The sequence below is a fragment of the Phalacrocorax aristotelis genome, chromosome 2 (assembly GCF_949628215.1).
Source record: "Phalacrocorax aristotelis chromosome 2, bGulAri2.1, whole genome shotgun sequence".
NCBI lineage: Eukaryota > Metazoa > Chordata > Aves > Suliformes > Phalacrocoracidae > Phalacrocorax > Phalacrocorax aristotelis.
The window spans coordinates 24,017,993-24,030,601 of NC_134277.1; the positions used below are offsets into that span (position 1 = coordinate 24,017,993).

The 12,609-nt window shown below is 40.6% G+C and overlaps 1 protein-coding gene across 1 annotated transcript in view; it reads right to left on the reverse strand.

Annotated features, from left to right (window-relative positions):
* The window catches only part of OLAH (oleoyl-ACP hydrolase), a 19,403-nt gene continuing 6,794 nt past the window's right edge, over positions 1–12,609 (reverse strand). Inside the window, 5 exon segments of the mRNA XM_075081988.1 lie at positions 1–427; positions 678–763; positions 1,680–1,855; positions 2,849–2,933; positions 3,534–3,672. Coding sequence (XP_074938089.1) covers positions 252–427; positions 678–763; positions 1,680–1,855; positions 2,849–2,933; positions 3,534–3,672 — 662 coding nt within the window. The 3' untranslated portion in view covers positions 1–251.

A 12,609-nucleotide genomic window follows, 5' to 3' on the forward strand; every position in this document is an offset into this window, starting at 1 on the left:
TCTAAAAGTAAAATAACATAGCTGCCATTTTTTGCAAACGAGCTTATGGAATGAAGTGAAGAGTTTGTGCACATGCAAGAAGAGAAGAGAGAAAAAATGAAAACTTTTTTATTTTTTAAGTCCCAAAGCCAATGTTTATTTTGAAAAAATCGGAAAAACCCCCCTTTTACAGGATTACAGTAGAGATCCGGAGGAACAGAACAAGTCTCAGGCATAACAACTGCATGCAACTGTACAGAAAGAATGACTTCTTATGAAGTGCTGTGGACTAATCCTACACCTTCTGCTATTAAAATAAGGGGAAACACTTGTAGACCACCATTTTCTATACATCTTGTTATGTGGTTTGTTAAGAAAATTTCATTAGAGGGCTCCAGCAGATAAAATGACTTCCAGGAAATATCTCCACTTGCTAGATTGCGCCAGGATGAAAAAGATATTTAAAGTGTCAGAGAAATGTCGACTGTCATGGTCATTTTATATAACTATTTCAAAGTTATGATTTAATAATTATTTTAAATCCCATGTCAACTGTTTTGGTTCATATGATGAGACTGGTCTGTTGATTTGTTTAATTTAAGAAGGAGATACAAGACTCTAGAAAAACTCTTCCTTAACTGATTCAATAGAACAGGAAAATGCGTAAGTGTAAGAGGAAAACAGTTTAAGCAAAGTATCTTCTAAATCATGTGGTTGATCTTCAGACCCATTAAAGCAGGTGCTATCAAAAGGAAATAGGATATTCCTTTCTACCATCTCAAAACTGTGAACATAAGGAAGGTTTTATTACTGCTTTTTAAGGTACCTGTATTTGGGGTTTGCTTCCACATACAAAATAGCTTTTCCTTTCTCCTCCAAAATGTAACAAACTTCAGGGATTAGATTGTGCAGAACATCAGGAGAAGGAATTACTGTATCTGTAAGATTCTTAGCTCCCTACCCTACTGCAATTAGGTCTAAAGTTTTAAACAGAGGATGACCCACTAGTTAGGAAAAAAAGAGCTTCAACCTGCAATAAAAATTCTCACCTACAATAAATTACTATGTTGTCTGCTTATATTCAAGTTCTAATATTTCAGGGCCTTATCGGCATCAGGTTCCTATGGCTAAACTAGGTCCCACATCCAAGAGTGTCCTTGCCTTTGCCAGGGCACTGCTACCTGTTTAACTACTCAGCTACGTGAGCTGCTGTGTAACATCCAGTGAGGACAGCAGTTAGGGCAGAAGCAGCTGGTTGCTCTCTAGATGTGTAGAACACAGGGATTCTTTGCTTCTGGTTAGGCTAGGGAGCCTTGGTTCCGGAGGCTGAATGCAGTGATCCTGAAGCATGATCAGTTGAGCTTATTAGCCTCAGAAAACAATAAAAGATGTGGGAATATTCCTTTTAGTGGCTACTAACTTTGGATCCTAAGTAGAACTGTAATTCTACCGTGACCTGTTCACTACTGTAATAACAGTAGTGGCTGCTACAGTAACCAGTGTTTTCATCTAGGGCTTAAATACTAGAACAGAAATGGAAAAGCACACAAAGGAAAAAACTATGTTTACAGTTTCATATTCTTTTTATATCAGAAACAAGAACAAATTACAGAGAAAGAAAAAAGAAAACCTGAAATTATCAGACAGAATTAAAACTGTAAAATACAAATATAAACGTAATACAAAATTGTAAAACTTACAAAAATGTCTGAAGAAATCTAAGGTCTTCTCTGAAAGTAAGTATCAGATGTTTCTTAATGTCTTCATTTTGCAGAACCTCAGGAGACGTTCCTCCTAAAGTTTATATATGTGTAAGAACGTCTTCATCTCCTGTATCACATATGGGTGTGCCTTTGATGGGAAGAAATGCTTCAGACTGTCAGCACCAGTCAAAACAGATCAGGGGTTGTATATAACATACTTTAATATTTTCATTAAGAATTGTTTTAGTTAAAAAGTACAGTGATTCTCTGACTCCAAAATGCAATGGCTGATTAGCCTAACATCCACAGGGAATACTTCTTGGAAAGGGTTAGTAGTCTGTGTTTGCTGAAAATACAGATTATGAGTGAGCCAGATACCCTCAAGGTCTGAAACTGCCACAGGCAACCATTAATTTAACTTTGTTCAAAATTTAACTCTCACTGTTGCAATATAACTAATAAAATATTTGAGAGAAAGAAAAGCCTAGCAGTGGCCACAACTCTGACTAATGTAGGACTAGAAAGACCAACTGATTATGGAAATGTGCAGGACTAATAATCACTTCCATGAAGTACTAAGCTCATACGCAGGATTGCTAAGAAGCCCCAGAAACAGAAGAACAGAAATAGCAAATTCTGACTGAGGACAGGAGGACTGGGGGAAAGCCACTTCACTGTTGTTTTCCTGAAAAAGACTAGCAGAACCACCAGAACCTCAGGTTAACAGATTAAAAAGCCAACAAAGAATGTGGCAGGAAAGAAATAAATGGACAAATATACTGAGAGCTGGTGCAGGAGGTTTATGAAAGACTAAAGGCAGTTATTTCACATGTTACAGAGTAGGGAGTGGCACTTTGTATTTTGGTTTTATTACTTTTTATTATTAAGCCAAAGGCCATAGTAAATGATAATACAGTAGCCAAAAAAGGTAGCATTACCTCAAGGAGACTGTTCTCCCTCGGCTAAGGTTAGCAGCAGTGAATATTCTGTAACGTGAAATTCTCCATCCACCACAGAATTAATTTCCTCTAAGAAAACAGAACATTTTTCTGCATACATTCAGAATGCTTGTTTTGTATTAAAGCCAATCTGCATACCATACTGTAAAATGTTGTTTTTACTCTCGGTAGCTAATACACTGTTTTATTCCATACTCTGTTACTTACGTTTGGGGCATGTGCCCCGATACAAAAAGATGGATCGGATCCTTTCAAGTGCAGTGCAACTGCAAAACTGGTATAAGACCCAAAACTGCAGTGAAAAGAGAAATTAAAGCTAAGTAAGCAAAAACATATGTAAAAACGTGAAAATTTAAATAGAAGTTGAATTTCAGTGCTAACTGGCTATCTTGAACAGTTACTGAAACCATATGTGACATGTAAATTATAGTGATACTAGCTAATTGACATGAAGTGTATTCCTATACAGTCTAGTTTTACAAATCAGACCTTTTTAAAATCTCTTTTTCTTTTAGTAGTCTCTTTAATTTGCAGTAAGGACAGTTATTTTGAATGCTTGGGACTAAGTGATCTTCAAAATCTATGTGTTTTATGAATGGTTCACCCCCTGCATTCATATAGAGCAAGCACTGACACAAATATTAACAGTAAACAGAATTATAATTGATCAGTGTGGAAAAAAAACACAAAACACACCACTGATATTTTTAGAAGACATTGTGCCCTAAGTAATAAATAAATAACTAGAATCTTTGAGATCAACAGCATGTTTTAGGATGACTTGACAAAAGACCTTTGCAGAAGAGTGTTCTCCTTGCAAATAAAGGCAAGTAACTCCTAGAGTTCCAAGAAAAATCTTCTTCACCATCTGAAAATGTATACATATCTTTACCTATGACCAAAAAATGCAAATGGTTTCTCTTGCAATTCTTTTAACAAAACACTTGTAATTTCATTAACTATGGTTGTCATGTCTTTCACAAAAGGCTCCTTATGATGAGATTCTCTTCTGGGAAGCCTTACAGAGGACACTGCAGAAAAGGTGGAGGAAGGGAGGGAAAAGAATTATAGTTATTTCAGATAGGAACAGTAAAATCATTTAAATTAATTTTTTAACCTATTCTGCAGAATACGTAGGTTATTTAAATTAACGCTTCTTACAGTTGATACAGTGTATTTGCTATTGCTACTACTGTCTTTTAATCCTGTGAGGGTTTAGGTTTCCGTTCCTTCCTTTGCTCACAAATGTCACCTCTCCAAATGATCTGATTAATAACTGCCTTGGGTCAAAAATCCACACCGTCCTGATCTTAGCTGAGGTGTCAAAGCAACTGGGTTACTGTTAGTGTTAATAACAACCACAAATTCATTAATTTCAATAACAATAAGTTTGAGGGTTATGTAACATATATCCTTTCAAGGGCAGCATTAGAAAGTTAAACTCTACTAAAATCTTAAAGTCTCTGTTTTCTCCTTTGCAGGCTCTTCAGCACTGCATGTAGTGAAATGTGGAATCAGTATAAATTGATGGCAATTTATTTATATGGAAGCACATATTACATGCTTTCAATATATTCCTTTCAAAATTAGGGATTTTCTTCTCACTGTTTAGACAAAGTAAGGAATTAATAGATCAGGAAAAATAATGTTAGTTTTCTAAAGTCTCCTTGACATCACACATACTGCCAAACTCATATGGAAGTAATGGGTCATATGCAAAGTATTTTAGAAGAGGTAGAATAAACCACTACCAAATACCATAAATAGCAGTACAGAAATGTTTGCATCTTCTATACTTCCTTTCTGCACAAAACATCACTGAAAGAGCATGCTGCACCCTGACTTTATTCATCTGTCTCTGCAGTTGTTCCTAGTCCACCTCCTTAGTAGCTTCATTGTAAATAGTTGCAGTGGACAAAAGCTTTTTCTTTTTGCCTTTTTTCTTCATTTCAAGGAAAATTTGACATGACTTGTGCAACTGTTTACAAAAAGCATACAGACATTTAGAGGACGGGCAACATAGCAGAAGACATTTTTGAGAAAGGGAAGAAAATAGTCCAAATCCTTCTGAAGTCCAGTTTTGCCATAAAACAAAGTAAGGTTAAGGGACCCCCCACAGGAGATCCAATGGCAAGATGGACGTCATCAGATCCCAATGGATGTGATCAACAAAATAACCCATGTCTCCACCAACTAGAAAAAAGGAAACAGAAGCTTTTTTAGGCTTTGTGGGTTTTTAGAGAATGCATATTCCACATACTGTCTGATCATAAGCCCCCTCTATCAAGTGACCTGGAAGAAGAATGATTTCAAATGGGGACCTGAGCAATGACAAGCCTTTGAACAGCTTAAACAGAAGATAATTCATGCAGTAGCCCTTGGACCAGCCCGGGCAGGACAAGATGTAAAGAATGTGCTCTACACTGCAGCTGGGGAGAATGGCCCTACCTGGAGCTGCTGGCAGAAAGCGTCAGGGGAGACCTGAGGTTGACCCCTAGGGTTTTGGAGTCATGGATACAGAGGGTCCAAAGCACACCATACTTCAACCGAAAAAGAGATATTGGCAACATATGAGGGGATTTGAGTTTCTTTGGAAGCGATGAACTTGTTATTACGCTTAAGTATGGCCTCAGAGAATTATGCGCAAGTAATAAAATAGGTGTCATGCAGATGAAACATGGAGAGAAAAGCAGAACTTGCAGAAGGGGAGATTTTAGAGATGCATTAGCAGAATCTCCTGGACAGCTTTGGAAAGATGAGTGTCACCAGACAGACTACTGAAGACTTCTCACCTGGAATTCTGCCTATAGCACCGGTCAGCCTCTTCATAAAGCTGAGTTCAAAACAGATCTGATGCCAGCATGGGTAGAAAAGAGACCTTATGAAAGAGAATGCATTACCTTCTACAAATACACTGGAAGACTGGGGAAGCGAGGACATTCCAAGGAACAGTTACAGATTGTCCATGAATTAACCATGGCTACAAATAAGATTTTTAACCACTGGACCCATCAGATTCTGGAAAAGCTTTCCAGAAAAGCTACTTGCTTTAAGATGGAAATTCAGGTTATTAAAGTGGTTTTACAACATGTATGTGATGATGGCTTGGTGAACACTTTCAGCACCATGCTTTTATTGGCTTGATGCAGGAATGAGTCTGAACGTGTTTGAAAAAAGCCAGCTGGTTACAATGCTGTAAGATAGTTCTGCTAACAGGGGACCAGTTTCGTTTAACAAATCAAGAGTCCTTTTTATTATTGTACTTCATAAATTGTACATGCACTGAGGTCAGTCTGCTAAGGTCTGCTGAGCAAGAAAGAAAATAAAATTAAAAAGCACTTAGAGAAAACAGGAAGCATGAAGAGACTATGATCCAGTAGAAAAGCTGACTTTCCAGTCTTGCAAAGATAAATAAAGCATGGAAGTTACATAAAAATGGTCAGCCTCTATACACAGAAAACACACAGAATCATATAGGTTGGAAAAGACTTTTAAGACAATGGAGTCCAACAATAAACTTAACACTTCCCGTTCACCACTAAACCATGTCCCTAAGCACCACATCTTCACGTCTTTTAAATACCTCCAGGAGTGGTGACTCAACCACTTCCCTGGGCAGCCTGTTCCAATCCCTGACAACCCTTTCAGTGAAGTAATAGCCAATCTAAACCTCCCATGGTGCAACATGAGGCCCTCTTGACCTACTGCTAGTTACCTGGGAGAAGAGACCAACACCAACCTCACTACAACCTCCTTTCAGATAGTTGTAGAGGGCGATAGGGTCTCCCCTCAGCCTCCTCTTCTCCAGACTAAACAACCCCAGTTGCCTCAACTGCTCCTCATAAGATTTGCTCTCCAGACCCTTCACCAGCTTTGTTGCTCTTTTTTAGACATGCTCCAGCAACTCAATACCTTTCTTGCAGTGAGGCGCCCAAAACTGAACACAGTCTTCAAGAGTGCCGAGTACAAAGGGACAATCACTTCCCTACTCCTGCTGGCCACACTATTCCTGATACAAGCCAGGATGCTATTGGCCGCCTTGGCCACCTGGGCACGCTGCTGGCTCATATTCAGCTGGCTGTTGACCAACAGCCCCAGGTCATTTTCTGCCGGGCAGCTTTCCAGCCACTCTTCCCCAAGCCTGTAGCATTGCATGGGGTTGTTGTGACCCAAGTACAGGGTTCATACAATTGACCTTAGCCCATCGATCCAGCCTGTCCAGATCCCACTGTAAAGTCTTTCTTCCCTCAAGCAGATCAACACTCCCACCTAATTTGGCGTCATCTGCAAACTTCTCATGCAGATCACTGATAAAGATATTAAACAGAACTGGCCCCAGTACTGTGCCCTGGGGAACAACGCTTGTGACCGGCTGCCAACTAGATTTAACTCCATTCACCACAACTCTTTGGGCCCGGCTACCCACTCAGTTTTTTACCCGATGAAGAGTACACCTGTCCAAGCCATAAGCAGCCAGTTTTTCCAGGAGAAGGCTGTGGGAAATGGTGTCAAAGGCTTTACTAAATTCTAGGTAGTCAACATGCACAGGCTTTTCTTCATCCACCAAGCAAGTCACCTTGTCATAGAAGGAGATCAGGTTAGTCAAGCAGGACCTGCCTTTCCTAAACCCATGCTGACTGGGCCTGATCAGCTGGTTATCCTGTATATGCCATGGGATGGCTCTCAAGATGATCTGCCCCATAACCTTCTCTGGCACTGAGATCAGACTGAGAGGCCTGTAGTTCCCCAGATCCTCTTTCTGGCCCTTCTTGTAGATGGGCATCACATTTGCTAATCTCCAGTCAACTAGGACCTCCCCAGTTAGCCAGGACTGCTGATAAATGATGGAAAGTGGCTTGGTGAGCACTTCCACCAGCTCCCTCAGTGTCCTTGGGTGGATCTCATCTAGCCCCATAGACTTGTGTGTGTGTCTAGGAGCTGTAGCAGGTTGCTAACCATTTCCCCCTGGGTTATGGGGGCTCCATTCTGCTCCCTGTCCCTGTCTTCCAGCTCAGGGGGCTGAGTATGCAGAAAATAACTGATCTTACTACTGAAGATTGAGGCAAAGAAGGCATGGCTGGCCATGGAAAATAAAAGAAAATGAAATGAACATTTTTGTTACTATCTCAGGAGGACATGAACATGTGTTGACCTGTCATTACCTGAAGCATCACAGTAACTGATAGACCTGCTTCACTGGTACAATCAAAAAAAGTACTTCTGAGAAAGAACAAAACTCCACCAATATCTATTTCCCCCAGTCCCTGTGGTCAGCTACAGACACAGAAATGTACCATGGCAGGATCCCAGCTGCCTAGAGGAGACCTGCCTGTACTTTCTCCTTGCAGCAAACACCAAAACCAGAGAAAAAGTTTCTGAGTTCCAAAAGTCAGGTTTTATAGGAACCGAAATTGGAACAATTGACCTTCAAGTGAAGAAATCTGGGCAAGAAACAGGCTTTCTCAAACTCTTACCCACTTAGCCCACATTGAAGCCTTGAGACTTCTACCTAAGGGTGGTCGGATGCTACTTGCCTAGGCACAACCTTGTGGCACTCTACAAAAGTCTCCATCTGATCTAGAGTGCAGCAGCCTTAGCAATGCAAAGTGCTGGCCAACCACAACCTCCTACAGGAACACAGTGAGGCATATGAAATGATGAAGCAGCAGCAGAGACAATGTGTGATGAACTGACCACAACCCCTATTCCCCCTGTGCCACTGGAAGTGAGGAGGTAGAGAAATCAGAAGTAAAGTTAAGCGCAGGGAGAAGGGAGGGATGGCAGGAAGGTGTTTTTAAGATTTGGTTTTATTTCTCATTATCCTACTCTGATTTGACTGATAATAAATCAAACTCATTTCCCCAAGTTGAGTCTGTTTTGCCTGTGACAATAATTTGTGAATGATGTCTCCCTGTCCCTCCCTCCCTCAACCAATGAGCCTTTTGTTATATTTTCTCTCCCCTGCCCAGCCGAGGAGGGGGAGTGATGGAGGGGCTTTGGTGGGCACCTGGTATCCAGCCAGGGTCAACCCACCACAGTCATTCAGAGCTTGACCTACTCTATCTGTTACAGAAATTAGGGTAAAAATGGCTTTAGCCCAATACTTCCACTACCATGCACAAAACTGTGTCCTGGACAAAACTGAAATGATCATAAGCAACTGAACAGTGCATTGTATCTTCAAATGCTCAAAACCAGACAAAGCTTGTTTTCTTTCCTCCACAGATGCTGATGATATATCTGTCAGCAATTCTTGATGCCAAACTGACAACAGTTTGGAGAACTGCTACTATGGAGAAGCAGCAGCTTCTGCAGGAGTTCACTCCATCTCCCACCAGTGCTGCTCTCGGCACTTGGACAGCAAGTGGTGGGCCTTGGAAGCACCAGTCAATACCAAAAGATATGCAGGAAAAGTGAAAGGACATAACAGGTTAGGAAAGAGAGAGTTTTGCTTGCCCAAAAGTAATGGTGAATGAAGTAGCATCAGGACTGACAAGAATAAAGCACACAAACATTAGGAAACCTAGTAGGGTACAGAGAGACCCTGCTCAGGTGGAGAAGCATAAATGTCATAGAGATTGGGAATCAGCTCCCTTCTAACCTTTGCATAGAAGGGACACATAGTACAGAAAACACTGGCACTACACTTTTCCCACAGCAACCCAGACCTTGCAGTGGGATGACCACATGCACACTCCATTTCCACTCTACAAGAAATAAGGACATGGTTAAAATAGGCATGGGGTTTATCACTGTCAAGGTTTGGCCTCATAATCCAGCAGTACAGAGAGCATTCAGTATAGCCCACAATGCTGAGAGTTAACCAAATGTCGTGAATTAGCTTGTCCCTGTACAGAAAGAAAAATATCACCTTCCTCTTTCTGAAGCTTGTAGAAGACACAGGCATCTTTCATGACCATATGCTGAAGTCTACCAAGTTGTGGAAAATTCTACCCTGTTGTCCATCAAGACCTCCATATAAAGGGCCTCATAGCCCTTGCAGTTTATGATAGTTGTATTTGTCCTGAGCTGGTCACTGGATTGGAATGTGGATCCCATTGAAAGCCTCGGGACAACTCAGAATCTCACAGAGAGCAAAGGCATGGAAGATTCTGCCAATAATTCCAGTCTGAGCTATTCAAAGAAAGGTGGTTTGGAAGATAGTCTTGGAGACCTCAGTCACCACTCTGTCACCACTCTGTCTCAGTGGAACTGCCCATTCAAAATTGATTACCCAGTGACAAGCAGTAGGTGCAAGACACCACAGGGCTATGTCTACTCTTTTAAAGACAAATATTTTTGTGTGATGATAGTGAAATCCCCATGCGTGCTCACAACTGAGAGCCTTAACTCTGTGTCTTTCAGTCTGAACGTTCTCTATTAGTTACTGGCCATTCAGCATCCGATGGGTGAGCTCACTTCCTGGGTCCATAACTATTGGCTCCGCATGGAAAAGCAGATTCAGTAGCAAGGACTCCAGGAAAACCATTCTGAGTGCTTTTTTTCCTCCCAAAACAGCTGGATCAGGAAGGTGGTCATCTCTTCATGGAAGAATAGGGAGTCCCTTCCAGAATAGCTGTTCCAGTTGCAGCTGCAAGATTAAGTCTACTATGCTCTCCATTACAGAGCCTTGCAGTGGACAGTGTGGGATGGCACAAAAATATAAAAGTGCAAAACTTGACCTGCAGTCAAGGAAGGAAAGATTTTTGAGATGGCTTTCTCTTGCACAACTTTGAACTACATTTATAGAGGGGGTGTCCAATCCAGGAAGCCAGAATAAACTGGTTAAAAAAAAAAAACAAACAAAAACAAAAACCACACACAAAAAAATCTCACTTGGATATACTGGAGATGTAAGTAGCCTCAGAATGCTCCTTCAGTATACTAACTTGTTCTCACTTTGCAAAAGTACTTGGCAATGTAGATACAACATATATGATTCAGTGAGATGCCTCAGAGAAACAGATGATCTACCGACTGAGATGCATAAGCTGAAATGAATATGAGCATGTATTCATTCTATGTTCATCCTTAAAAAAAAAAAATCCATCTTTATTAGCTCACACAAGTTCTGAGGAATAGGAACGAATCTCACAAGGATAGACTGAGCTCCCTTGCCCCCAGCTTTGATGTACCAAAAATTAACAAGTGATACACTGAATAACTGTAATGACTTTTTTGGCCTAGATACAAAAACATGCATACCTTCTGGAAGCAGCAAGTGTTGCTTCTGAAAGAAACCATACCATGAGATTTAATGACACTGTTTCCCAACTGATTAAGCAGGTATCCCAGAATATTTTATGCCATCATCATACGTAAGTACCCTATGGACAATTGCTAGACCTTCTAGGGAAAAACTCTTAGCGCTGTTGGGTGAAAAGCGAGTGATTTCTGTGCAACAGTTGAAAAAACAGATATTGATCAGAAATTGCTAAAAAAACCCCTGCATTAACAGCTCTGCTGTTTAGTCTTTCAGAAGTCATGAATACTTGATGTGAGCCAAGTAAAATATTGCCTGAGACTGAATCACAGAAAAGACAGAAATAGCTATAGAAAAGTATGAAGAAACTCTTCTCAGTAAGCTAGGAACATTGTACGGGCAACAAAGGGCCCGGTGTGATAGACCTCAAGGCTGATAATGGGAAAGGAGGGCTCAAGGAAGGAATGGCAGACTAGTGACAAAAGCCCACCAGAACAGGAGTGAAATGTGGGGCCGAAGAAGTGCAGTTGCTTATGTGTGGAAAAAGCAGGAATCCAAGAAAAGTAGAGTCTGTAACTGTAGATGCTGCTTTACTTCACCAGCAAGAGTTTAAATCTCTGGCATATTAGGTAACATGTATAAGTATATAGAATATTTGAAGAGAAAATATTTTTGTTTTATAGGCAATGATGTTAATGAGGATGCATGAACCTTTAGTCCCTGCTCTTGCCAGGAAGCAGACAAAATGTCTCACCTCTACTAGGTCACTGAACAAGCAAGGCAAAAGCAATTCTGCAAATAGCTAAATGAGCACACTTGCCTAAGTATTAATTGATCATACACTGTTGTTTATTATATATTGGACAACGAGGTCACAGCACTGAAATTTTGATAGGTATATGATGAAGTGAGGAACAAAGTTGTTTATTCTCTAGAACAGTCATTTTGCAAAACGGAAAGAAATGCTAGGAATATTCTTGCCAACATACTGGTGAAATAATTCAGTGTGGATGTAGTTTAGTACCAGGATCCTTAACATGGAGGTTTTTCCTTGAGAGGCTGTAATCAGGAGGAAATGGAGTTGGTTGTCACCCACAATTAGATCACATGACAGCAAATATGCTGAGGGGCCCTGTGCATGTTTTTCTTTGTAAAAAGGTTGAGTTCATTCAGGTGTTACCATCATTACCAGTTGCCATTAGTAGTTATTGCTCCACGGCACCATTGACAGCTTTCCCAGCATCACAAATAGGCCTCATCTTCCCACTTGCCTTCCAGCTCTCACAGAATCATAGAATCGTTAAGGTTGGAAAAGACCCTTAAGATCATCGAGTCCAACCGCTAACCTATCACTGCCAAGTCCACCACTAAACCATATCATTTGCTAAAGCAGGCCTCAAACTGTGACCAACACAGGTCACTCACACAAGCAGAACCATGCTAATAAGATATGGAAACAAATAACAAGATTCCTGTCAAAAATCAGTAATAGGGCCAGTCTTGTTAGTCACAGGATGACCTACAGCAGTATTTGATGGCAACAGTAGTATAACAGTATTCAAAATTGTTGCTGTCTTTGCTGCAAAGTTCTCATCAAAATGTTTAATGACTTTGTATGTATAAAGGCAAGGAAGTCTGTATTTCCTCCTACAGAACTGGAGAGTTTGATACAACTTTCTTTTGCTGAATTGGGGATAATCTACAGAAAAAGGAACTGGAGAGGGTATCAAGGCTTGGCACACAGCATCCATAGGGACTTCCAGTT